Raw genomic sequence first — 27,123 nt, forward strand, 5'->3', positions numbered from 1 at the left:
TAAGTAACTCCACTCAGCGGGAACCATGATGCCGAAAACTTTGTGATGCTTTCTGCTTCTGTGTGTGTTCAATGGGTAAAAAGAAACGATCTACAGCGACCGTCGTCACTCCAGTGTCTGAAGCAACTGTGGTTGTAGTGAACGAGTCGGACACAGCCAGTAGTAACCTGAGCGGCGCCGACAAGGATCCCGCCGAGCAACAACAAGATTCCTGCGTGGTCGAGATCGGCGCCGCCGCCGCTCCGATATTTAAAAGCGCCAAGTTCCTGAGGGCCTTGAAGTCATCGTCGTCGTCTGCGGCCGGCAAGAGAAACCGGGTGTGGAAGTCGCTGAAGCAGCTGTCCGCATCCGAGAGGTGTCATCCCGGCTCGGTGACGTACGCCTACATCGACGCCGCTCCGTCCGTCAGGCCCGTCAAGAAGTACTCCGACGTGAGCGGCCTCAAAGCCCGGTACACGGATCCCCTGACGAAGCTGAGGTTCGCCAACGTGTCCGAATTCCAAGTCATCAGGACCCTGTCCCCGGAATCCGTCAACGCTCACCTGGCCGTGAGGAAAGCCGCTCCAATCTAAAGTGAGTTTGTGTGTGTGTGAGAATTTTATCAAGCGCTTCTCTTTCTTTTTTAAATGGGAAGCGTTTAATTTGTGTGTGGTAATTTGTTTAAAGGGGGAGGGGGAGGATATCTTTCTGTTAAGATTCCATAAGCTAGGTTGCTGCTGAATTGTCAAATTTCGTTTGCGACAAGGTGCTCGCACCCTCTTGACAACTGGTTGTTTTTTCTGTTTGCGGAACATTTTCAACATCTTGGAAAAGAAATCGAATGTGATAGCACCGTAAAAGTCGCCAGATATTCAAACACTCCCGAAATACACCCATAACACGAAAAAAAAAGTTGTGCCGAACACTAATCAACTGTGTTGTGAGTGTCCATCATGAAATGGTGTTGTCCCCAACACAAGGCTTTCTGACGGGAACAGCTTTTGTATAACCCGCCACTTGTCCATTTTTGACAACTTTTGTTGAAAAGGAATGTATTTCGGTTGAGACCATTCTGGTGAGACTTTAGAGAGTTGCTTTCCTTCATTTCTTTTCCTTCACTAAAAAAGAACTTCATACAGTTCCGAAACGTGTTTAGCTGTAATTCCCTTGTTATTTTGGGTCAGCTCAAGTTGGTTTCCCATGTGCAATTTCCCTGCGTACGACCCAGATTCTGATCTGGGGAATTCCCTAACTATTGCTACTCATGGTACTGGGGGTCGTTTCCCCCAAAGCAGAATGTGCCGAAATGTGCGACGTATGATTGTTGCAGAACAATCTGGAAGAATTTTAAGAATAGTGTAGAAAAACGCTATTATGTATATGCAAATTTTTACCGCAGAACATTTTCAGTCAGCTGAGGGCTTGTTGCAGAACATCGCAAAACATTCTGCTTTTGGGATCGTTTCAAAAAGAATCACCCAGTTTGAAATGCGTCTATGACGAAAAGTATTGAACGCTTAAGATTATGATTAGCCATGTCATATAAAATTAGTGTTCTTTTTTTTCAAACCAAATTAAAGGTGCTTAATATGCCCACCTTGGGATGCATGGCATATGTCTATATGTTAGTCAAATTTGTCCCAAACTTTTGCGAGCATGTTTGCATCCACTGCAAGTGGATTTCTGGTGACTACGTGCGAAACTGTCGGATGCTCTCCACATTTTTAAAAACATTAAAACATATATTACATTGAATAGTATAATATTAGTATAATTCTCGGTGATGAAAAATTACCTGGTAAAATTCTTCGGGGGACTTGACGAATATTTGCACGTCCAGGGCCTCTGCAAATTTGGCGATTGCATCAAAACCAAGGTACTCTGGCATCTCTACACAGGTCCAAATTCATCCAAAAATGTATATTCTTGTGTCCATTCCTAATCATTGTAAGCTTCGGATGTTTGTCTAGGATGGCTTTGCCTATAACTATCACCCTGGTACAACAGAGTCCGTCTTTGGGCGTACATATGACTGACTTTTTTGTCAACCGGCAGGCCCATCATTTAATGGGGCGGCAGGCAACGGTCCTCCCACTTTGCCCGCCCCCCCCAGAAAAAGTTGAAATGATGACCCTGTCAACTGGTCGAAGGATATGTTGCCGATATTTTATCGGCCCCCTCCTCGTGGTAATCTGACTGTGATAACGTCAAACCTCAGGGAAGGGTCGTCCAGGGATATAGAGTTCTTACTCTGCAGCATTTTCATTATTACTGCCAGTAGCGACTCTATCGTGAGCAAAGCCACTGGAACAAGTGATGTAGAGATGGTCCGGTCGAGATTGTCGGATGTCATGACGATTCTGAAAAAGGAGAAAATAATTGATTATTCAAATAATTTATCAAATCACTTTGAATTCCAGTCTTAATATCCAACAAATACATACCGAATTCAGTTCTCAGGGTGCAACCCGCTAGTTGTCTCGTCAATCAGTTGCCTCAACAACGCCCGCAAAAATGCCACAACAGCTATTAAATGGTTTGACGTGTCCACCAGCGCCTCCGTTCGTATCCTAGCTGTGAAGGTGATCTGTTCCACATTAAAACTGGCATTTTTCTTGCAGGACTTTTCCTGCAACACGTATGGCTTTGTGTTCTGTAAGAGAAAAATTTGAGTTTTGTGGGATAGATGATACATTGATGATACCATTCAATGAGGAGGCAACTTTCCACATTATCGGGAAAGTAGATTGCCACAATCTGCATATCTGGAAAATGTTTTCTTTCATATCAAGCACAACTCCAGTCTATCGCTGTGGGTAATTTATTACTGATTGAGTTGTGCTGGAAGTGTATGTGTATCAAACAGCCCGAGTGCATATATAGTGTGAAATTTTTCTGTGCTGCCATCTATATTTTAAATTATGAATGAAGTGTAGGGATTGAATATTTGTGCTGTTGTGAGCCTGTTGCTCTGTAAGGAGAGTCCTTCACTATGCCCATTCGACCACCACAGTGGCAATCAGTGCTACTACTAAACCAGATACACAACCTCGTCCATATTCCTCTGTGGAAACCTCTAACGAATTGGTACATGTTGTAATGTGCATGTATGTATAGTGAACCTTCCGTGAAGTTTGTTTCTGTGTAATGCTTGTTATATAGTGCTGCCATCTGCAATAATTTTTTTTTAGTACAAGTTTTTTCCTTGACTCATAGACCATGAAGTGTAATGAATGAATAATTATAACATTTTAGGCCTGTTGCGTTTGCGGCAAGACTTTTTAATGGGGAGATCGGCTTTCATTTGTGCCTTGAAGTTGGGAACCGCAGAAAACCAACTTCAGCCAATCACTACTGTGGCGATGGTGGAATTTAAACCCGGATCCACGCGATGCGAGTCCGTCACTTTGACCACGACCACCACAGCAGTCAATCAGTGCTACTACTGCAGAACTATCGGGAAACATTTTAAGAAAAATGCGGAAAACATTATACTGTTATGAGAATTTTTGCTGCAGAACATTTCTAGTCAGCTGAGGGCTCGTTACAGAGCGATGCAAAACATTCCTCTTCTGGGTTAAAATGTAGAAAATTTTATTACAATTAATTTTTTAGAAAATAGATATTCGGGCAAAAACAAAAAAGTAGCCAAATATTCGGGTGTTTGACCAAAATCATTATTTGTCACATGAGTATTTTTAAGTAAATTACTGGATTTCCATAAGATAATTACATGATTTCAACCTTCCGAAAGTTGGCAGGTCTGTGTGATGGTACAAAAATATGCATGTGGCACCATCTGTAATCACGTTCGCAACAAATAACTGGCTGTGGATTAATCAGTTTCTCAGTGATGAAAAGATCGACTTGCATTGAATGATCGACTTATATGTCCGGCATTTGTGCCAATTCAGCGGTAGCAGTGAAACTTTTGTAAGGCCAAGATTACACTATCCTTTTGTAAAGCTTGAAAAACCAACCAATAAGTATGTCGGTTATATTCGTTCGAATGTAACCGATGTACATTCGAACAAATATAACCGACATACTTATTGGCTTCATTTTTCAAGTTTTATACGAGAACTTTTATCAAACTTTTATAGTGTAATCCTGGCCTAATTAAAATAAGTATATCAATGTTTTATCCACCCCTACCCCCCCCCCCTTCCAGATAACTATTGGTAACTAAAAATATTTACTTTTAACACCTAAAATTTCACGTTCCGATTACTGGGGCTTGGCAAAAATACCGGGAGTTTCGGTCCATTACAAATTGCCATTGGCACTTGAAATTCAGGGCGGAAACTTTTTTTAAAAATTTTATGCGTATTTCTTGAGTTTCAGTGGAGCTGGATAAAGTCATCGGACATCATTAGCGCCCAAGCAGATAAGAAAAGGTATGGTATAAATATCTAAAATCGTTTTTTTGTTTTTCTTTTGTTATGGATATAGTTAGATTTTCCTTTTCATTTTTAAAATTTGATGAAATATGATCCCAGGGTGATGAGATACTCGCGTATTCAACCTTTAGAGTGTTCGGAAATGTCCCAAGTTTGATAAATACAGGTGGGAATACTTCCAATTTACTTAAAAGCCTTCCGATTTCGTAGCCTTATTAAAAAATTTTCTGGTCGGAAACCAGATTCCACCGTTTTTTCCATGTCTAAATGGGGAAAAATACTTGGTTACGATAAATTCTTTTTTCTTTTTCATTTAATTGTAAAACAAGACGCACAAATACATGAATATGGGGCAAAATCTGTATGGCCTGTACGAGTATGTCTCGGATATCTCCGGGAAACCATTGCAAGATCTTCTGTGTCAAGCTTGCTTTATCACTTCGGTGTACCTAGCGGAATCACCACAGACATAGATAGACAATTCGAGACGCAGTTATTCCAAGAATGGACACAGCTGCTATACAAAAACTAATGGTATCATTTCATCTTCAAGGCAAAGGCCTAATCGAAAACTTCTATCAGCCACTAAAGGCAGCTCTGAAGTGCCAACTCACACACTGACCAATGGGTGGATGTCTTACCCTTTGTTCTTCTTGACCTTCGTTCAACCTATCGACCCAAACTCAAGGCCACATTTGCAGAATTGATCTATGGTACCATACTGCGGTTGCTCACGGAAGTCTTCATTCTGGGTGCAGAGCAGCCCATGGACCCACTAACATTCGCAGCAGAACTAGCAAACACCTTGCATAATGTGCCTTCTCGGAGCCCTGGGTCAGACTTTTTCTTGGAAGGCCCCTTGAAAGGGTTATTATTATGTGAAATAAATGTATATTTTTGTGGGGGGTTCATTCATTCCGGGGCAGTGCCCCAGCCTAGTTATAGCCCTGGACACACTTTATCTGTCGACACAACCGTCACCAACCGGGTATAGTTCGCTAATATACAAAATAAAGACAATAGAACAAAAAAACATGCACTCTACAGCTCTTGGGAACCCAATTGGTCCATCCCTGAGCGTGATAAAATTTTTCCGGTATTTTTTACCTATATTTTTAGTTGCACTTATACTTTTGTCAGGTGACCATGCTGACCAGTTTGCCATACTTAGTCAGTAGGCTACATATTTATTGTTGAGTATAAAACATGCAGTGGAGCAATGGCATAATTTCAAGTTTTTGGATCTGTACAAAGGAGAACGCATCATATGGGATCCCAGAAACGGCTATCATAGAGACAGGTTTAAAGTGTACAACACCTGGAAAAGAATCCAAAGTAGTTTAAGTTTTGACATTTATGGATGATTTGCAGAAAAAAAAGAGAATTGCTTATGAAAATGTACCAAAAGCTTGCTTGGAAAGTGAAAAAAAGCAAAGGTATACGGGTGCGGCTTCAAACCAAGTCGGGGTGGGAACTCTGCACCGCACTGTGCCAAAAGTAACATCTTGCACCATCCTGCTCCAATAGTGTATTTTAATATTTTTCTGCGCCAAATAGCAAATTTTGCCTCAGTATGCCCGGAATTTCGGAAAGGATGCCAAAAATTTTTTGTTCCTGCTTGCTGCGAAACGATTCCTTTCGAGATGAGTGTTTTATTCCACTGTACTTTAAACTATGGCCGTATTTAAACTATCGCCTTATTTAACCTATCGGTCCCTGATCAGGCTTTCCATTGCCAAACCCTGGTAATATCCATGATCGTGCAACTGAAGATGGTTTGCAATGGTCTTACACAGCAGGGGCGTAGCCAGAAATTTCGTTCGGGGGGGGGGACCACTTTTATTTTGGGGGGGGGAGACCAAAGTGACAGAACAATGGATTTGGTCATCTTTTTCCCTTTTTTCGGTCATTTTCTCACATTTCGGGGGGGGGGGGACACCAGACCCCCAAGTCCCCCCCCCCCCCCCGGCTACGCCCTTGTTACACAGGCTTGTCATTTAGGGCATTTGAAAATCCACTAAAAGTGGTATATATACAAATATATATAATAATATACATACATTGAGTACATGTCTGAGTACATGTACGTAGCTGATAGTTTCAATTGTAAAGGGTGCTTGGATAGAAAAAGGCTGGAACACGAGGTCGAAGCTTTACGGGAAAAAGTTAGGGTGCTAGAGGGTCCGGTTATAACGGACCCTCTGGTCGTCGAGCCACCTGTTGATGAAGAAGCAATCTCCACGAACAACGACATTTTAGAGGGCGAATGGGTGGTCGTGGATGAGGTAGAGGGGGATAGTGATAGGGGTTTAATCATCGGCGATTCTATGGTTAGGGAACTTGGGAACCGAGTGTGTAGGGATTTTCGGGGTTTCGAGCGCTGTTGTCTTCCTGGGGGGAAGATTGGCAACGTTCGAGACGTTTTTCATCGCCGAAAGTTGCCCTTGCGGGTGATTCTGTGGGTGGGAACAAATCAGGTAGGAGCGAATATTAGTGAGTCTCTGTCAGAATACCGGGATTTACTATTATCCGCTAGGGAGGGGGGTTCAGATGTGGCAGTGATTCCAGTGCTGCCAAGGGGTAGTAGGGGATATAGGAGTAGGATCCACCAATTCAATATAGGCCTGAAGGACATTTGCTCCTCACTTGGGGTCACGTTCTTGGAGCTTCCCGCATTTACCGATAGGTGGCTTCGTTCGGATGGGATCCATCTAAATAAGAGAGGGGTCTGGGAGGTTTACGATAGTCTTAGGTCAGGTTTTTTACTCCCAGACCACGTAGTCGGGAATGCGGGTTAGTTAATGATAATCACAACAGTACTGACGGGGAATTACCCACCTCTGACTTGGATGGCTTCTCGATTGACAACAAACCACCGGGCAAATTAAAATGTGTGTTAATAAATGCCAGGAGCTTGGGTAACAAGAAAGATTTTTTAGAAACTATGATAGTTGTGGAGGACTTGGATCTTATAGCCATTACAGAATCTTGGGCAAGCGATGGGGATGAATCTTTCTTACACATCTCCGGATACGATACTTTTTTGAGAAATAGATCTGATAGGAAAGGGGGTGGAGTGTTGATATACGTGAAATCATGTTTGAAGGCTAGAGAGTGTAACGTGCAGAGAAGTGATATTGAAACCATATGGGTTGAACTTGAGAACAAAAGACGTCATAAGCTTATTGTTGGGGTTTGTTACAATCCACCGAATAGGGATCAAAACTATATCGCCAAAATGCATGATGAAATTTCCTACATGTGTAAGCGAAAGAGGGTTCTCATACTAGGGGATTTCAATTACCCGGGTATTGATTGGGAGAACCTTTCATCTGGAAATCAGTATGAAAGAGACTTTCTTAAGTTGGTGCTCGAAAATTTTTTGTATCAGCATGTATCAGAAGCCACTAGGGGTACTGCTATTTTGGATTTAGTTCTTACTAGTTCTGAGGATCTAGTTGAACATGTTTCGGTGGGGGAAGAGTTTTCTTCCAGTGATCATCGTATCGTCAGATTTCTCTGTAACTTTTCCTCGGGTAAGGTTGATAACAAAAGATTGGTTCCTTGTTTTCGGAGAACTAACTTTGATGTTTTGCGAAGAAGGTTAGCGGAAGTTTTCAAAGACCGGTTGGAATCAGTAGGGGTGGTAAGTCAATGGGAAGAATTTAGTACGAAGCTGTCCTCTGTTTTGCACGACGTCATACCCTTTGTTCGAAAAAAGCGTGTTTGTACATCACACCCTCTATGGTTCACGGATAGCGTGCGGAACCTTTATCTTGAAAAGAAAAGAGCATTCAGAGAGTATAAAAGTGGACGAGGTGACCTATCATTGTTTACTGATAAAAGAAGACTGTTGAAGAAAGCGATAAGGGATAGTAAAAAGCAAGTTGAATCTAGGTTGGCAGATAACATTGGCTCTGACCCAAAATCATTTTTTCGATACGTCAATAATGGATGTAAGGGGACAGTTGGCCCCCTCTCGATAGGAGGCTCAAAAGTAGAGAGCAATGTAGGCATGTGTAGTGCTTTCAATGACTTTTTCGCGTCGGTTTTTAATGGAGATAATGATATTCGATATACGGGTGTTGCATGGGGTAATAAAACGCTCAACGATATTCAAGTGGAAGACGTGGAGGTCCTAAATCTTCTAAGAAATGTATGTGCAAGCAAAGCACCAGGACCAGATGATATCTATCCCAGGGTTCTCAGGGAAGGTGCTAATGAATTGTTGGGGCCAGTCGCACAGATATACAGGAGTAGTGTTGCTGAGGGTATCGTCCCGAGAGATTGGAAACTGGCTAACGTTGTTCCGATATTTAAGAAGGGTAGTAGAGAAGTGGTGTCTAATTATCGTCCAGTGAGTTTGACGAGCTCCCTCTCGAAAATTTTGGAAATTATCATCAAAAGGCAGTTTGTGAAGTGGATAGACGAGAATAATGTATTGTCGGATAATCAGCATGGGTTCAGGAAGGGGAAGTCATGTGTAACTAACCTCCTTTGCTTCTATGATTACGTGACTAAGGCTTTGGGTAAGAGCAAAAATGTCGACGTTGTTTACCTTGATTTCCAGAAGGCATTCGATCGGGTCCAACATGGCAAACTCTTGAAGCGTTTACACGAGATTGGAATAGGGGGCAACTTGCTGAATTGGATAGAATCGTGGTTAAGAGATAGGTCGCAACGAGTTATGGTGAACGGGGAATTCTCTGGTTGGACAGACGTCACAAGTGGAGTTCCTCAGGGAAGTGTCCTTGGCCCCATACTTTTTTCACTTTTTATCGATAAACTCGATCAGGGTATCGATGGAATTACTAGCAAATTCGCGGATGATGTGAAGCTAATGGGGGTAATCGGGAATGAAAGCGATAGGGAGTTGCTCCAGACCAACTTAAACAAGATTGCAGCATGGGCAAATGAATGGAGCATGACGTTTAGCGTAGATAAGTGCATGGTCGCTCATTTTGGTTCGAACAACCCACGGTTCTCTTACGAGTTGAATGGTGTCACTATCCCGGATGCAACTAGAGTCACCGATTTGGGAATTCTCATTGACGAGCGACTTAAGTTTTCTGAACATTGTTCAGCGGTTGTCAAAAAATCAAATAGAATGCTTGGTCTCATTTTCAAAAAGGTCTCTTCGCGTTCTCCTAAAGTCATTCTTCCTCTTTTTCGAGGCTTAGTTCGTCCTGGACTGGAGTATGCTGTAAGGTTTTGGAGACCATACCTACAGAGGGACATAGACTTGGTTGAAGGGGTGCAGAGAAGAGCTACGCGTGTCCTTATTGGCACACAGGGCTTGAGTTATGAAGAAAGACTTCATTTTTTGAATATGTTTACATTGGATGAACGCAGGTGTCGAGGAGATATGATCGAAGTGTTCAAAATTTTCAATGGGATGGATAGGATGGACCATGAACTTTCAGTACACCGCCAATCGACTGCTTTTACAAGGGGACACCAGTATCGATTGGTGAGGGACAATGCAAGGTTATGGTGTCGCAGGGAATTTTTCTCCAATAGGGTTGTTAATAAATGGAATAGCTTACCCCCGGAGGTAGTAAATTGTAACACAATTGACACGTTTAAAAAGAAATACGATAAACATGTTGGGGTAAATCGAGAAGCTATCCATTCTTAGAATAAGACAACCATAAGTATTCTTTATGGGCATTGTATAATATTTTATCATGTGTATATATTGTTTGTAATTTGTGTTAATTGCATTTTTAATTGGGTTGCTGTATTTTTGAAACATATGACAACCATATTTTTATGGGCATCTTTTTATCAGCCGCCTCGTTGGGCATTTTGCCTGTTGTGGCGTTGTATTTGTATTTGTATGTGCTTTGCCCCCCCCCCCCCCCCCACTGGAAATGACGGTCCTGGTCTTACAGCTTTAAAGCGCAAATGCGAGCCAGTTTCCATTTTGAAAAAGAAAATGTCACCACTGAAAGCAGCAGAAATTACTGTAGTCGATTGTCATTGCATCAAATCCCAATGTTTCGTGAAAAACATTTTCATTCCGGGAATAAAAAGCGCATGTCCGCCGAATTATGAATGCTAATTTAGAAAGTTTGCCAAATAACGAGTGCCAATTCGCCAATCTCGTTAAATAATGAGTGCTGAATTGTCAAACATCATGTTGATTTTTCCGAAATTCTCTCCCATTTTGCCACAATTTCTTTTCGAGTATAAAAAAAATTTAAAACTTATAGAAAATTTTTAGGCCATTTGAAGTGCTGCTGTTCCAAACAGCAAATAGTGCCCTCAGTAAACAAAAATCATCTTAAATAAACTGGTGCAAAACATTTTATGACAGCCGCTCTTTCAAACAAGGTGTCAAAAGCCTGAAACGCCAAAAACAAAAAACAAGCTGATGAAAAAATGTTTGATAACAAAAGACAGTGCAGTTGTTTTATTTTGAAAAGGGGTGGGGGTAACGAAAATATTGTTAATTTCGCTGTTCCAATTTATAAATATCTGCTCCGAATCCTCAATTTGCTGCTCTAAAGCTGCTCAGAATCCTGAATTTTGCTGCTCTAAAGCTGCTCAGAATCCTGAATTTTGCTGCTCTAAAGCTGCTCAGAATCCTGAATTTTGCTGCTCTGAAATGGACTTCGTCACTTCCCGCCCCCATAAGTGTTTCCGAATCCTCAATTTGCTGCTCTAAAGCTGCTCAGAATCCTGAATTTTGCTGCTCTGAAATGGACTTCGTCACTTCCCGCCCCCATAAGTGTTTAGCGAACCACTTGGTCACTAACTTGGTTCATTAAATTGTAATTGGTTTTCTTGCAATGATTAAAGCATTTAACTAATAAAATACAGTTTGACGAGATGATTTTACTCTTATTGACTGACATAATCCACTACCTGTTGCGCTGCAATTTTCTTCTTCTCAACACGTTCTAATTCTTCGCCACATACTAGGGCATAATATGTAGCAGTGCAGACGAGCGGTCTCCCTTCTCTATCCCTTTCAAAATGTCTGAACATTCCCTGTTGGCTAAATGTTCCTCCCGTTCCATGGCCTTTGTATTGAGAGCCATAAAAATTATTGCTTCCCCGAGGCCCAAAGGTGACGTTAGATCCTGACAAAGACTTTTACTATCTTTTACTTTAATTATCTTACCCTGCATCACAAACCACGAGATCCAGCTTAAAATACAGTATTAGCAACATTTGAAATGGTTCTTTGTTTACAAACGAATGAAATTCTGACAATGAAAGAGACGTTTAAATCATGAAAGTACACACTTTTTGCATAGATAAAAAATTAAAATTGCAAAAGAAATTACACAAATTTCATATACTGAATTTACATCTTTTAGAAAAACTGATCAGTCAATGTTTGGTTAGTTTTGCTGAGTATTCCAATCCTCTTCTAACATTGGCCAACCCCTAGTATATAACATTGGTTGAATATCCCTAGATCATTTTAGGTAATTTGTTTTACCCCACTCTTCACACACTTCATCATTGACATTATCAGATTCGCCAAATTTCTCATATACAATTTCAAGATGCATACAAAAGTGATCCGACCAAATATTTGAAGCTTAAAAGTCAATCAGTCTGATTTCTTCTGCGGCTTCTTGTAGAATCAGGTTGGAAACAGATGAATTCTTGTTCTTTAGTTGAAACAAACCAATCATGCACAACTGCATCTGTGGCGAGCTCTTTTCTGTCTTCGGAAATTTATTTTCCCTAGCTTGCTTTCTGCTTTCAGCCATTCTCCTTGCAAATATTCCTTTTGCTTTAAAACGGAATATATCTGTGTCCTCCCGACCTTGTATTCATTTTACTGTATTTGATGATTCAATTTTTTTCTCTTTGGAATTTCTTTTCTTAGTGATAGAAAGCGAGGATTTATATATATACTAGTAAAATATGTATTAAACAGTGTAAAATCATGTATAATATAGGAGCACAACCAGCAAACTTAGTTGGCAAACATTAACAACTTCAAGGTAAAATTTCACTCAAAAGTAGCCAAAAAAAAGGATGAATTAAAACTTGTGGTGCGATCGAGTGAGCATAATTTGGCCGATGTGATAGTCGACTGGTCATAGTGATGGACTTGCATTGCTAGGATCAAAGTTCAAACCGTACCGTTGCCACAGTGGTGGTCGGTTAAAATTGGTTTCCTGTCGTTCCTAACTTTAAGGCACAAATTTGAGCCGATCTTCCTGTTAAAAAGTCTCACCACAGAAAGCGACCTACAACGATACTATTATTCAATCATTACACTTCATGCATAGTTAGAAAAATGAATGGCAGATGGCAGTGCTACACATAAGGCTGAAAGCATACTAAGGCAGAGAGCAAAGCAATGAGGGAAGAAATCCGAGCAGCGAAATCAGACACATGGATTCCAATGCGCCTGTGTATAGTGGCGCACACCACAGCAGGATGGGAACTCCACGATAAATGATAATATCGAAGGAATAGAGATATTTTGTTTCCGCTGCTCTGCTCGCTTGTGACTAGTTTCAAAATGGCCATCGAAAGGCTTCTTTTCGCTGTTTAAAAAACAGTAGTAAGGTTAGAAATGTCACTGGAATTGTTGATAAGTTCTTGATGTATTTCAAAATGGTGTGGACAATCAAATGGAAACAGCAAGTACTGAATAATTTTCATATATTTCCCATCAAACTTTTTTCGTGCCCATGTGCTTAACCAAACTGAAAATGATTTATATTTTGAGTTTTAAGCTAATTTATCATGCACGTGTGTGGGAAAATGTTTTGAGTAGTCTGTATTAAAAATCATGTATGTTTCTGTGGAAAAATTGGCAAGTTTTGTTTATTTTCTGTGTATCATCAATATGTCTGTACTGGAGAAGCATACCGAATGTTTTTTATGCTGGATTTTTATGTGTTTTACGTTTTCTTGTATTATAATTACGTTTCTTGTGTAAGAAAAAGAAACCAACAAATATTCATAGGGGTCGCTCAACTATTACTTAAGGAAATTTTTAGCCATTTTTGACGACCCCCCCCCCCCCCCCCCACTCAGCAAAATTTCGTCATCAGCTCTGCCCCTCTGAATCCTAGTGCATATTGGTGGCATCAGAGACGTACACAGGTTGGAGGGGGGGGGCATGGGGGCTCGTGCTCCCCCCCCCCCCCGACAATCAAGAAATTATCTTTTTAATGCAAACATTTTTTTTATTGCAATTTCAGAAGAATGTACCTTTATATGTTGTTATAAAAAAAAATCAATTTATGTTAATTTCAATGTTATTTGAAGACCATGAACTCAAAATTTATCTTTAATAGCTTCATTTAGACCCACCCTCTAAGCCATATAATGATAAATCACATATTCGGCCATATTTGGTCGAATGCGATGTAGTTTTGGAGCACGTAAGTGACCCCTCCAGTGCAGTTCTACATCACTCAAGCTATCCGTGGCACATTCTCAGATTATTTAAGATCCACGGCATATAATTACGAATCACTTGAGTGATGCGTGGCACAGTTCCAGAGCACTTAAGTGGCCTGGATGTATTACCAGAGCACTTAAGCGGCCCGGACACATTTTCAGATCAATTGGATCCGCGAAACATTTAACATCAACATCACTAAAGTGGTTCTGTAGGGCATTTATCAATAGGGGGAATGTTACTTTAAGTGCCCACAAACTATCGAAAGGTTTTTCTCGTTTTTGGCACACCGAGTAAAAAAATTCATTTCAAAATGCCAATAAAATTTTTTTTATATTTTCATAAAGGGTGGTTGATGATGTAAGCATTATCCAAACCCCCCTCCCCCCCTTTTCATCAAAGGTCAGCTAATCGGAAACACCTCCCATCGATGCTGATGTAATGCTTGAATGGCCCCATACAAATAAAGCTATTCGAGTGGGGGGGGGGGTTTCACTTTTACCCTTCCGCCTACGGCAATAATACAAATTTAAACAGTAGGGGGGCTTTGATAAACTTCATATTTTTCTCAATGTTTTACTCATAAATTCAGTAGAAAATATAATTTATTTTTTGAAAAGTGCTTTCACTCAAGTGCTAGGAAAAAAGCTAGGACCAAAACATGAGTGGAATATTTCCGTAGTTATATTTAAAAATAGCGATATTCCCACAACACTATTATTTCTAAATTGTTGTCTGAACAACGGTTTTTATAATTATGAAATTTTTAAGCATTCTTTAATTTAAAAAATCAAGCTGATTGCGAGTTTCTATTTGATACTATGCCATATCAAATGTGCCCCCCCCCATTATGTGTGCTACGCTCCTTGCTTGCAGCTATAGGCCTATTCTCATCTCGCTTCTCTTCCTTCTCATTCGTTGCTTTGCTCGCTGCTTTCACTATGTTCTTAGCCTAAACATTACACAGAAACAAACTTCATGAAAGGTTCACTGCAGGTATACTCACATTCCAACATGTACCAATACGTTAGAAGTTTCACATAGGAATATGGATGAGGTGCATGTCTAGTTTAAAAGTAGCGATCATAATTTTAACTAAAATTGCAGTGATTCGTGTCTCCATAGCAGTTTTAGTCTAATTGAACGGATTACGAAAATGGTGTCCGTGACCGGTGAGCATGGGTTCGAAATACATTATTAAAATGGGGTTTTCCTGCTGGAATATTTTTATTTGGCCAAAACAGGGGTGACTTTTATGAGGGGTTTTACTGTACATAACTTTATTAACATAACATATAGTTCTCGGGAAATGGTGGCAAAATATAGTAATTTTATTCATAAGGTTGCCTGGATGGACGTTGCATCCCTTTGGGCCTTGATGTGATTATTATCTGTCCTTTTTATGTAGGTTTTGTTTTGTCTAACAGTGACTATAATTTGGTTTGTTTTTGTATGAGTGGCGACATTTTTGTGTAGAGATAGAGCAAGAGTAAAGAAGGCAATCCCTACTGGGGATTTTTTGAACCTGTATTTTTATCAAAATTATTTCAGAGTTATACATACTTAAATATGTTTTATTTTACTTGTAGATTCCAACGTTTGATATCAGTAGCCGTACTTGTAGAAAAGAAAAATGGAAGAGAATCATCGTCCTCACCCGTGCGATACATGTGGTAAGAGATTCCGTCAGATGAATCACCTGCGGCAACACAAGTTCGTCCACGTTCCAGTCGAAGACCGTCCGTTCTGCTGCAGCATCTGTGGGAGGAAATTCAATCGCCATCATCATCTAAAATTACACGTTATGATCCATTCCGGAAAAGGCCCTTATATCTGCCATATTTGCGGGCAGGACTGCAAGCAGGCGAGCGATATGAAGAAGCACATAATGATTCATACAAGAGAAAAGCCGCATTTGTGTCACGTGTGTGGAAAAACTTTCATTCTTAACTCTGGGTTGAAGAAGCATGTCGAGCGACACAATTCTAAAATTTGTGGTTATTGCGGCGAGCAGTTCATGAGACTGAGCTCTTTGAAGAAACACGTCCAGGTGCATGAGAAGGAAAATCCAAGCCAGAAAGGTGCCAAATTCTGTAACAAAGATGTTCCTGATTTCAAAGAGTATGTTTGGTCAGGTTCCGAGAACCAATTCCACAGAGATATGTCCCCTAGAGACACTTTAGCATCTCTCAACGGTGGGAAACAGATTGCCCGTGATGGATCGCCCTTGCCACCACGGCATTTTCCGAATGTTATTTTTCTTTGCAAATCAATCTGTCAGGCTGCTAATAGAGATGAGAGTATGTTGTGCTAGCAAAATATTGTCCTCGAAAACATAGTTCAGCGAAAGAGGAAACTGTGTCCACAAATGGTGAATCCGTCTGTGCTTTTGTGGATATAGGGTGATGTCGTCGTCCCTGAATGTGGCTACAAATATTCAATTATGATTCTACCGATATTCTTTCAAGTATAATGTGTTGTCATGTTTTCAGGATATTTAAAAGTTTGCGTATATAAAAACATTTTACAGGTTTATTTTTCTGATTTTATCACCATCAGATAGCACAACATGTTCAGAGCCTTCTGGTGAGTAATGTATTGGGTGAAACTCTATAGTTTAGTGTATGCAGTGACACATGCAGTCTCGAATTCTAAAGAGGGTAGAGGAAAGACTCTAGCCTCTGAGATTCATGAAAGGCGACTGGTATTAATGTTGGCGAATTCTGCTTGGCTAACAGCATATTATGCATGGATCCAGGATGGTGCATCGGAACATCTGACTGTGTAGGTTCTTAGGATTGTCCTGTATTTTACGGGACAGACTAATTTTTCTTGTATTATCCGGCTCCTGGGAAGGGCGATCACCCTCCTGATTGCATCTGTGCCTGCAACATTTAGTCATGCAAGTTGCCAATGTTCCTGAATTATTTGAAAGGCTCCTGGAGATTTCTCTATCTCTCAGACCCCTGGAAAATTAGTATATTTCCAGAATGTCCATAAAAAATCCCTACTTTTAGGGAATGGAATCGCAAAAAAAACCCCTACTTTTGAGGATTGGAAATTACTCCCATAGAATTTATCTGGAAAAAGTCCTCACCATATTATCAAATCATGTGAAAATTTAAATTTTTGGCTAGGGGAAAATAAACAAAATTCGCCAAAACGTTAGTGCTGAATTGTTGAGGTGGTATAAGTGTTGAATGAAAATATGTCCCGTCTTAATAAGTCTGTCCTGTTTTTGAATTTGATGCCAATTTTTTATTTTTTTATTTTGATGTGATGTTGATTTGTTCATAGTAATGATAGGTGATTCGCCCTGTTGTTTGTTGATAATTGGCAATGGATTTTATGATCATTGGCATATGAGCTGCGGGTGTAATGGCAGAGCAGAATTTTTAGCATTGTTGTGCAGTAAAAAACAAAAAAAACCCCTTGTGAAGAAATAAAATTATGGAAACCTTTCCTCCTCCCTTGGAAAAAATCCTGCGAACGCCTAGGGTCCCTTTGTCTCTGTACGGATATCTCCCCTAATTTTCATTCTCCGAAAATGACAGTATCCTGCACTGAAATGTTGTTATGTAAATCTGTGCATCTAATTCTTGAAACAGTGACAGAAATTGTCTCTGTTGACAAAAAAAAATAAAAAATAAAAAATTTGCAACTAATTCCCCCTTTTCAGAAATCTAAACTCTGTGTTCTGATGTGTATATCTACCAAATTTTGTTGTACATTGTCCAGTATAGTACTCGGTATGGGGCTCTGAAACACCTTGCATTATTTTACCATTGAACTGAGCTCATATTTTGATAATACAAGGTGTGACTGGAAGAAGGGGGTAACCATCCCTCTTTTGAAAAATGTGAGCAGCTTGATGTGCTGCCACTTACATGAGCTTTATGGGTTTTTTCTATGCCTTACATCTGCGCTTGCTTTTCAAAATTTCTCGGCAGTTGTTTTGTTCTTGCAATAGCTGTAACATAAGAGTTGTTAGTGCATTGCTTAATGGAGCAAACAGTCAATACAAATCTGCTTCAGATCGTATAAAACTGCAACAGAAGTGCAAAAAATGCTGCGAAATGTATACAAAGATGAAGATGTATCTCAAGATGATATTTAAGTGGTTCACATTCTTCTCCATGAAGGTCATGAAAGTGTTGAAGATGAGCATTGTTGTGGAAGAACTGTGATGAATAGAGCAGGGACAAATGTTGACAGAGTTTGAGAGTTATTGTTACAAGATCAGCGCTTGTCCATCCGAACTATAGTGGAAGAATTGAATCTTCCCTCGCAAAAATTGTTCTAACCACTGTGATAGAGAATGCAGGGTAAATGAAAACTTTGTGCAAGGTTTGTCCATCACTTAATCGATGAACAAAAACAACAGCGAATGCAGTCGTGGATTGACTTCGTAGATAACAATGCTATGTTTTTACAGTCAATGGTTACTGAAGATGAAACTTGGCATTTCCAGTATGATCCACAAACTGTGATACGGTACTGCTAGATACAGCTTTATCTTGATACACACCATACAAGCATTTTCCTTGCAGTTTTACCTGATTCAAAACAGAATTTCATATTGATTTTCTCCTCCATTATGCAATGCACTAACAACTCTTGCGTTACAGCTATTGCACAAATAGACGCCTTCCAAGAAATTTAATTTCGTTTCTTTTACGGTAAAATAATGCAACAATGTTGCTGGAAAAGTTGGGGCAGGGAAAAAGTGCAGATGTTAGGTAACATGGAAAGAAAAACTTATAATGGCCATGTGGCAGCACGTCAGGCTGTTCACATTTTCGAAAGGAGGGTGATTCACCCTACTTACCAGTCACATCTTGTAACGAAATTACGCAGGATGATCCAAACCTCATGCAATCTTTTATGAAGCATACAATTTTTAACTCTTCCAATTTTTTTTCTCTCTCCTCCTTTCAATGAAATGCATTTCTCTCTTTCCCCCAATACAAAGAGGGGTCATTTTACTGGTGTAGCTAATATGTCGGAAGGTGTGGCCCATAATGCTGGAGTGAACTGCTATGTTGGCTCTCAAACAGAATGAAGTTGACCCGTGTTCAGGAAATTCATTGACAATAATCACTGTAGTAGGGAGTGCCGAATAAACAAAGGGTTTCTGGTAATCGGATAACTTGCATATCCCTCTAGTGATTAGAGTGCTGACAACGGGTCTCTTCTGTTCTCTCCTATATTATCTCCAAGTTTTTTCCCTCTCCACTGTCTTCAATACACACATCTAGCATTTACACCCAGGAAAAGAAAGCTTATATAATGTTTTTTCCCATAAAATTCCGAGAGTGGGAGAACTCCCTTAAAAATCAGTTTGAAAATTATATGTTCTCATACTTACAGTGATATGCATATTTCTTTCTAGACTCCATCTCCAATGTGGCCATTGTTTGGAAGTTGCTTCTAATGTTAAGTGTATGGGACTTGTATTGTTCCCACAATATATGGCCATTGTTGGGAGGGTACCAATGTTCAGAGGTGGCTGTTGGAGAAGGTTTTACTGTATATGTTTTAAAAGTGGGACCACCCCCCCCCCCCCCAAGGAAAAAGAAAATAATTCCGGAAACCTGAAAAATAAGACGAAAGGACAAATTTTCTGAAATGCTGGGAGATGACTAAAATAACATCAAAAAGGACGACGTCTGGTAATCCTAAATATTCACACACACACAAAAGGGGGAGATTAACATTTTGAACTTGTGATGCGTGGCATTTTCACGTTGAAATGATGTTTTTGCAGCCGCAAATGTTGTTTAATTAGAATGAGTGTAGCTTTTCAATTTATCTCTTAGGACACGATTACACTGTGAAAGTTTTAAAAAAGTTCATTTATAAAAACTTGAAAACCAATACGTGCAAACCAACAGGCTTTATGGTGTTTTTTATAGTGTAAATCCCAGCACTAGTAGTATTTCCATAGGTGCCAATGATTCCAATTTACTCGGAAGCATTCTGGTTTTTCAGCATTAATTAAAATCTTCTGGTCGGAAATCAGATTCTTCAGATTTTTGGTATCTTCATAGAAAAAATCCCTCAAAGTTCTCAAATTGTGCTTTGTTTGAATGAAAAATCCCTAAAGGGAATGCTCTTTTAGTCCTTGCAATTCCAAGTTGACCACTTTTTTCAGGAATAATATGGGGAAATGAGGATTTCCAGTACCAAAATATTGGTAATTATTGTCAAATATGATGCCAAAAACAAGTAAAGTTACCAATTATGACTAAAAAAAATCAGGTCAGCGAAAAACGCATCGCTGGGGGGGGGGGGGGAACAGGATTCATATATAGTCATCCATTGCAATTCCAAAAAAAGCCTCCCTGGGTTTTCCCTTTTATTTGCAAGACATGTTTCCTTTGGTGCAGAATTTCGTCTGTGAATCGGCACCTATGCATTTCAAAAATTAAATATTTTATAACGAGTTGCGTGACTTTTGGATCATTATGTAGTATATTGGAGAATCCTGGTTATTACCCAAGCTTATGTGTTCTGAACCTACTTTGGGTAACCAAAGATTTAGATGATATGGGTGTTATATTTTAAGAGATAAAGAGGTGAATTACAGAAATTACTTGTTTATGCAAAGATTATTTTAGATTACTCTACAAGGAAAATAAAAATACAGCTACGTTCAAAAGTTTTGGAACTTTTTCAATATTTTCCAAATGTGAATGAATTATGTCATTTTTCGCTGAACAAGCGAAGAGTATTGTGTGGCAAGCTAATCAGAACCTGTTTCATCCAGTTTAGATATATGTAGTGCATGTGCATACCTTGTCGTTACAGGCATTCACAACTTCCCATTGCAGGGAAGAGATGTTGAATTTCAAACAGTGCTCAAGTTATCAAATTTTGTGTTTTGCTTAAAAAAATATTTTGCTTAGACTTTTCAAATGATTAAGTCGGAGGTGGGAGTAGTTAAACTACAGTGCAATGAGTTGAGTTTGAGGAGTTTATGAGTGGCAACAACGGTTCAAAAAGGGCCAGCAGAGTATCAAGGATGATGAGAGGTCAGAACAGCCATCAGTATCCACAATGAATGAACAAATCGCCATTGCCAAATATTTTGGCATTTCAGTTGGAAGTTGCCATGCCATTTTAACAGACACTTGGCATGCATCACATGTGCCAAATAATTGTTCCCAAAATCGTGATCTGTGAGCATCAGCTCTCTGGCTCCTCCCGGTGTCAAATTAACACATTTCCCGATGCTTCCACAGCCAACTTATTTCCCTGATCTCATCCCATGTGATTTTTTTCCAACGATAAAGAATTTGCTTTGAAGGGGGCATTGATTCTCAGGTTCCGAAGAAATGTAGCTAGCAGTGACAGAGGAACTGGAAGATGTAGCAAAAGGAGGCTTGCAATCTGCATTTACATCTTTGTGGGAACGATGGCAAAAATATATAGTTTCACAGGATAGTTACTTCGAAGGAAATGCGAAATAGATTTTATCTGTTCTCATTCTTTTGTAACAAAGCAAGTTCTGGAACTTTTTGAACGTAGTGGTATTGAATTGTGTGTTGTGTATTTTGTGTACATCTCTTGATATTAAATTGAAATAATCCTTTACACCTCTAAATTCAACCAAAACATTTATTCGTTCTCATAAAAGCTTCTTTTTTTGTGAATTCCAACTCTTTTCTCCAAACTTTGCCGTTGTCAAAGTATAATTTTACCTTACAATATATATATATGTGTATGTATTCATTATCCAAGATATCAAAGATTCTTGATACAATTTCATTTGCTCATTACTTTTTAATTGTGATGTTCCTTTTTTAATAGCTGGGAACAGCTGTTGTGTAATCCAGAGATTGGTGATTTTTTGGCACTTTTTTTTTTCAGCGCCGAACACACCTGGCAACCTGATGAAAAGTTACCAAGGCCGTAACTGAGGCTATGCTACTGACACAAAAAAAAACAACAACCATCAGCATAATAATATAGCCTATAAGAACGATACAACCAGACCAACAGGAAAATAATCCATTCCTCCTAACGTGCTGGAAAACGAACAACAAAATGAATGAAATGGCTAAATGGCTGTTTCAAATATTCAAAATGAGGAACTCTTTTGAAAAGCCTGCACAACTAGTGCCACCTGGGTAGAAAGAAAGATCTAGAAAACATATAGAAACACAGTACCATTATGTCAGTCTTGACGACTTATCGTTGGATAAAAATCGGCAATGAAATCTCTGGATTAGGGGTATATACCCTATACTACAGCTGTTCCAATAGCTGTTGATGTGATAACAGAGAAAAAAATACTTATTGTATCGTAACATCTGTATTTGTTCTTTTCTATATTTATTGTGGAAACTGTTTTCTATGTTTGTGTAACTGCAAAGCTTTGAATGTCACGTATGTATTCAAAGTGTTTCACACATTTTTTTGTCATTCGGTGTTGAGTCTGGTCATGATATGTTCCATGGTTTATTTCTATGTTTTTTGGGTGGATCAGATGAAAACGGAGCAGTGGTTATAATTTGAAGTACATCGGCGAACAAAGGCAGTGTTGGTGAACACATGTGCAGGACTGGCACAAACATTTCCGTGATGATACCCAACCTGGTCAAGGTCAGTTCATTATTGCTCATACTTTGGTGAAAGAAGTTGACCAGATAATCAGCTAAAGCAGGTGACGCACCATAAAAGACCAGCAAGAATAGAGTTTCGGTTCCATTCTTGCCATCATAACAGAAATTCCACTATAGGAAAATGAATGCGCAGCTGAAATGCTTATGCCAGTCTTGCACATGAATCAACAACAGTGCATGTTCTTCGTACTCTGCTTTTGTTCGCTGATATGCACTTTACGAACTCCAACTCCTCCCACTAAAAAAAGAATATCACCGTGTTGTTTACTCACAAACATTACACAGACACAGGTTAGAAAACGGATTGTATGCCGGAGGATGGTTGATGGTATTGGCAAACCTTCAGCAAATATCATGGTTTCAAACGACTACCTTGAGCAAGTCTATTCCGCTCTACTTCAACACAAAAATGTCAGCACTCTCTTACAAAAATAAACCCAATTGTAACCACTGCTCCGTTTTTTTAAATTTGATTCTTACCCTCACAGGTGAAAAGTTATGTAGTTTATGTCGTAACGAAAAGAAATGTTATGCAATAAATTTTTTTTTGTATCGACACCTGTGTTGTCTGGTCATTTGTGGATATAGTTTTTGCTTGTGACAAAAAAATTCTTTTCCATCCTGAAAATACGAAATCATGATGATTGCTCATGAAAATACGAAATCATGATGATCGCTCATGTCTGAGTTACCATGTAATGTCCTGATAAGCATGTGAATGTGTCAAATATGAATTGTAATGCAGATGGATTGCATGAAAATAATGTGAAACATAACAGTGCAGTAACTAGCCATTGTGTGTCCTGTGCAAGAATTTGCATTTAAACCCCTTCTAGGCCACCCCTCCAAGTGAGCCCTTTTGTAGCTGCATTTATCAGTTTTGTAGCACTTTAAAATTTTGGCAGTGTCTAAAATGCAGTTTTTATATACATATATATGCAGTTTAGTGTACACAGAATACTTTTTACTTTAAAAAAACAGTGTTATCTCAGAGAAGGGAGGGGTGGATGCCCGCTCCCCCCAAGAAACAAAATACATAAAAGATTTCCTCTAGAAGAAATAGTTAGTTTTAAAAATCTAAATAAATTAAGAGACTTCTTGATATTTATGCTTTTACATTCTCTACAATATCAACAAATGAGACGCTTTTAACACGAGACATTTTAACATATGGTATTTCAGTTTTTTAAAATAATTTGAAAAACTTGGTAATCACTTGAACCCGTAAGTTCAGGCAAAATGCTATAAATGCCTTTTTTTTTTGCTTATTTTCAAACTTTTTTGGTAAAAATGTAAATGCACACAAATAGATGTGTGCTTATTTTAGCATAGTTTCAAGTTTCTTAGTGAATTTCTGAGGCCATAATGAGGAAGAATTATTTTTGAAAACATTTTTCAACCCTTAGTATTAATTATGATCAGGAAGTAATCCCCCCCCCCCTTTCACTGGTGTTGTCATGAATTTGCTTTGACTGGATGGTGTTAGACGTGAATGATTTTTTTTTCAGATGAACGCAGCCTGTGTTACAAAAGCAGAGGAAAGTTAGAAATTTTTGTTTCCTCATATGCATTATATAATGTGCATGATCGTACACACCCTGAATTTATCGAAGATGGATTCATCATTGCTGTTTTTCCAGTGCGATAATATATTATTTCGCAAACGTTTCCATTCTGTTAAATACAAATACAACGCCACAACAGGCAAATTGTTCAACGAGGTGGCTGACTTAAGAACATCATGGATCCCTGAGCCATTTTTTGGAGGCCCTACCTACTATTACTACACCACACATGCACCCCGCCCACACCCCACTCCCCCGCGGAACCCCCCAACGAATCGGTGGGTGGTACATGCGGGAATGTGCGTGTACGTGTAGTGAAACCTGACGTGAAGTTTTGTTGTTTCTCTGTAATGCTTGTTATGTGTAGTGCTGCCATCTGCCACTAGTTTTTCTAACTATGAGTGAAGTGTTATGATTGAATGATTTATCGTTGTAGGACTGTTGCTCTCTGTGGTGAGACTTTTTAACGGGAAGATCGGCTCGCATTTGTGCCTTGAAGTTGGGAACCACAGAAAACCAACTTCAGCCGACCACCACTGTGGGGTTCGAACCCGGATCCTCGCATCGTGAGTCCATCACTATAACCACTTGACCACCACAGCGGCCAGCAGCAGTTCTCAACATCTTTTGACTCGCAGAGCCCTTTTTAGTAAAAAAAATTCGATGGCGGTACCCCGTAGACCAATTTTTTAATTATTCATCAAACTTACTGATTTATTTTTATTATTTAAAAATATTTATAATAATTTTTTATAATTTTACTGTTTTTTTTACTTTCCTCGAGCGGCCGCGGAGCCCCTGGAGAGTGCACAAGGAGCACCAGTTGAAAACCGCTGTGTTAAAGGATACATGAATGTTTCGTCAAGTACAGTTAGTCAAAGAAAATCAATATAATTAAAGAAATAATTAATGTAAGGAATGCATAAATCAAAGGAGTAAACTTTTTTTCAGAAAAAAATAGCTAGAAACAGCGATTGAAGTTTTTTTTTTTGTTGTTCTGTGGATGAGCGGCAATTCACATAGTTTGACCCCATTTTTATATGTTGTCGGAAGCCTGGGCGCTGAATCCTGGGGAGGGGGCTTCAAGAGCTAATTCCATTTGTGGCCCTAAGAAATAAACATGCCGGGAAGACAAATGATGTTATCAGAAAGTCAGCTTCTATGGTGACACAACGTCAAAGTTTCTTAAGGGAAAATTTTGTATTTGGCACAAGATGGTGCAGAATTGAAGAATTTCGGCATTTTTGTAGCAGAATGTAGCAAATGCGAGAAATCGTAGCAAAATGTAGCAGACATCGGAAATTGAATCACCTTGTAGCAATTGTATCAGATTTTCTACCCCTGTTATCATAACGGTAAAGTGCATGTGAGAGTTCGAGAGAAGACAAACTCAAGCCGATCTGTTTTGTCTGTGCAGGGAAGGCAATCTTTAAAGCCGCCTCCAAATCCACCTGTCTACTCGATGTGCAAATGCACAAGAACTCATTTTCCATCAAAATCGCACCATGTTGTCGGCTAAAAACAGGTTTTAGAGTCATTCAAGATGGTGGAGTGCACAGGTTTTTTCGCAGTGGATCAGCAGTCAACCCAGCTTAATTTGGACCAGTGTATGGTCAAGCTCATGAACTTGTGTCAGAAAGAATGTTTTGTCATAAGAGCTCTGATAAGAAGAAAATGGAGATGGGGAGGTGAGTCTAGGGTTGCTAAACATCTGTATGTACTGCCCACAAGGGTGTACGCGGGTTGGGATTGCATTGAATATTCATGAATTATTAAGGGACTCTGCGACCTCATAGAGTTGCTTCGGGAGGTGGGGGGGGGGGCTCATGTGGCCTGAGCTTTCCGGGTTCTATTGCCAATGAGGTGCTGTATTTAATGAACTTTCAATTAAAATGAAAAATAAGAATATTAGAGTGATTATTTTTTATTCTACAATGATTATGTTGTCCTTGGTGGGGGGGGGGGGGGGGGTTACCCTCTCTCCCCATGAAAAGCTGAACATTCATCACTACTGATGAGCTTAAAGCCAATGTTGGCTTGTTTGGCTGCAGAACATAGGCCTACTGTGAGCAACATCAGCTCATCAACTAACCGGGAATTTTTTTCCCTACTACTTTGTAGATGTGGCTAATGAAGTTGTAGGTGTACAGATGCCTGCAGCTGTGTTGAAAAAGCCCTGGCAGTGGTAACAAATATGAAATCACCGTTTATGGAAGGAGTGATTTGTAAATGTGCAGAGAGATTTCATAAAGTGTCTGGAAAACGTATCTCTTCTCTATATGTAATGATAGCAAAACAAGGCTTGCTTGGGTGAAAGTTTCTGCATATCTCGTGAAAAAGACCAGTTCCATGAAGCTGCAACGATAAGCTTGTCAACTTCTTGGCCAAATGGACCTGAAAAAGAAATGTAATAAAGCAGGAGTTAAATTATGGTTTTTCGTATTGGCGCAATTATTAAATGAGCAAATTAAGTGAGTAAAAATAATTCATTGAATGTTCCATTTTGAATATTGTTTCTAAAAAATCTCGGCAAAACACATTAAAAAGGTAAAATCATTTGGGTTTTTTGAAACGATTTCCTTTACTTTTAATACTTAGTATCATACACACGCGTTTCTGAATGCATTTAGCAAATCTTGATAAACGTTGCTTTTCTTGGCACACAAGGTTAAGGCGAAACTTCAACATTAAAAAAGAAAGAAAAAATGTGGTGTCCTCTTTCTTTAAAGGTGAGCACAACTCCAATCTATCACATGGGGTAATTTACTACTGAATGAGTTGTTTCAGAAGCCTGCATGTTATAATAATTATCATGCATGAATGTTGGGTGCTGCCCTCTATTTTTCACACTGGAATGAAGTGTAATGATTGAATATTTGTGTCTTTGTAGGTCAGTTGCTTTCTATGGCGAGACTTTTTGATGGCCAGATAGGCTCGTATCCACACTTTGAAGTTGGGAACCACTAAAATTATTTCCCCCTTATTTTTATGACATGCTGGCGAATACAGTATCATTTATAGACATATTTAATGGCTTAAAGCAGGGGTTCTCAAATGTTCCCACCTGCTGTGCCCATTTCCCCTAATCAATGTTTATCCGCAGCTTTCTAGAGCAGTTTAACAAAGAATCTTGTATCGGTGTAGAGTTTGAGAACCCCTGGCTTAAA

General features: G+C 39.4%; 1 protein-coding gene across 3 annotated transcripts; it reads left to right on the forward strand.

Annotated features, from left to right (window-relative positions):
- Positions 1–26,909, forward strand: LOC149065014 (INO80 complex subunit C). Of its 3 annotated transcripts, none has more exons than XM_089254376.1 (2): positions 1–573; positions 26,847–26,909. In XM_089254376.1, exon 1 carries the CDS (start codon positions 72–74, stop codon positions 570–572), a length of 501 nt encoding a protein of 166 aa, XP_089110502.1. In that variant the 5' UTR covers positions 1–71; the 3' UTR covers position 573; positions 26,847–26,909. The 3 variants fall into 3 exon arrangements, with proteins under 3 accessions (XP_089110502.1, XP_089110504.1, XP_089110503.1); XM_089254378.1 differs by lacking the exon at positions 26,847–26,909 and adding an exon at positions 21,637–22,948; XM_089254377.1 differs by lacking the exon at positions 26,847–26,909 and adding an exon at positions 15,354–15,490 and having other exon boundaries at positions 72–573.
- The last annotated feature ends 214 nt before the right edge of the window (positions 26,910–27,123 follow it).

Source organism: Pholcus phalangioides, unplaced genomic scaffold, assembly GCF_987345545.1.
Source record: "Pholcus phalangioides strain wild (caught in Gottingen) unplaced genomic scaffold, Ppha-v1.0 ptg000041l_1, whole genome shotgun sequence".
Classification (NCBI taxonomy): domain Eukaryota; kingdom Metazoa; phylum Arthropoda; class Arachnida; order Araneae; family Pholcidae; genus Pholcus; species Pholcus phalangioides.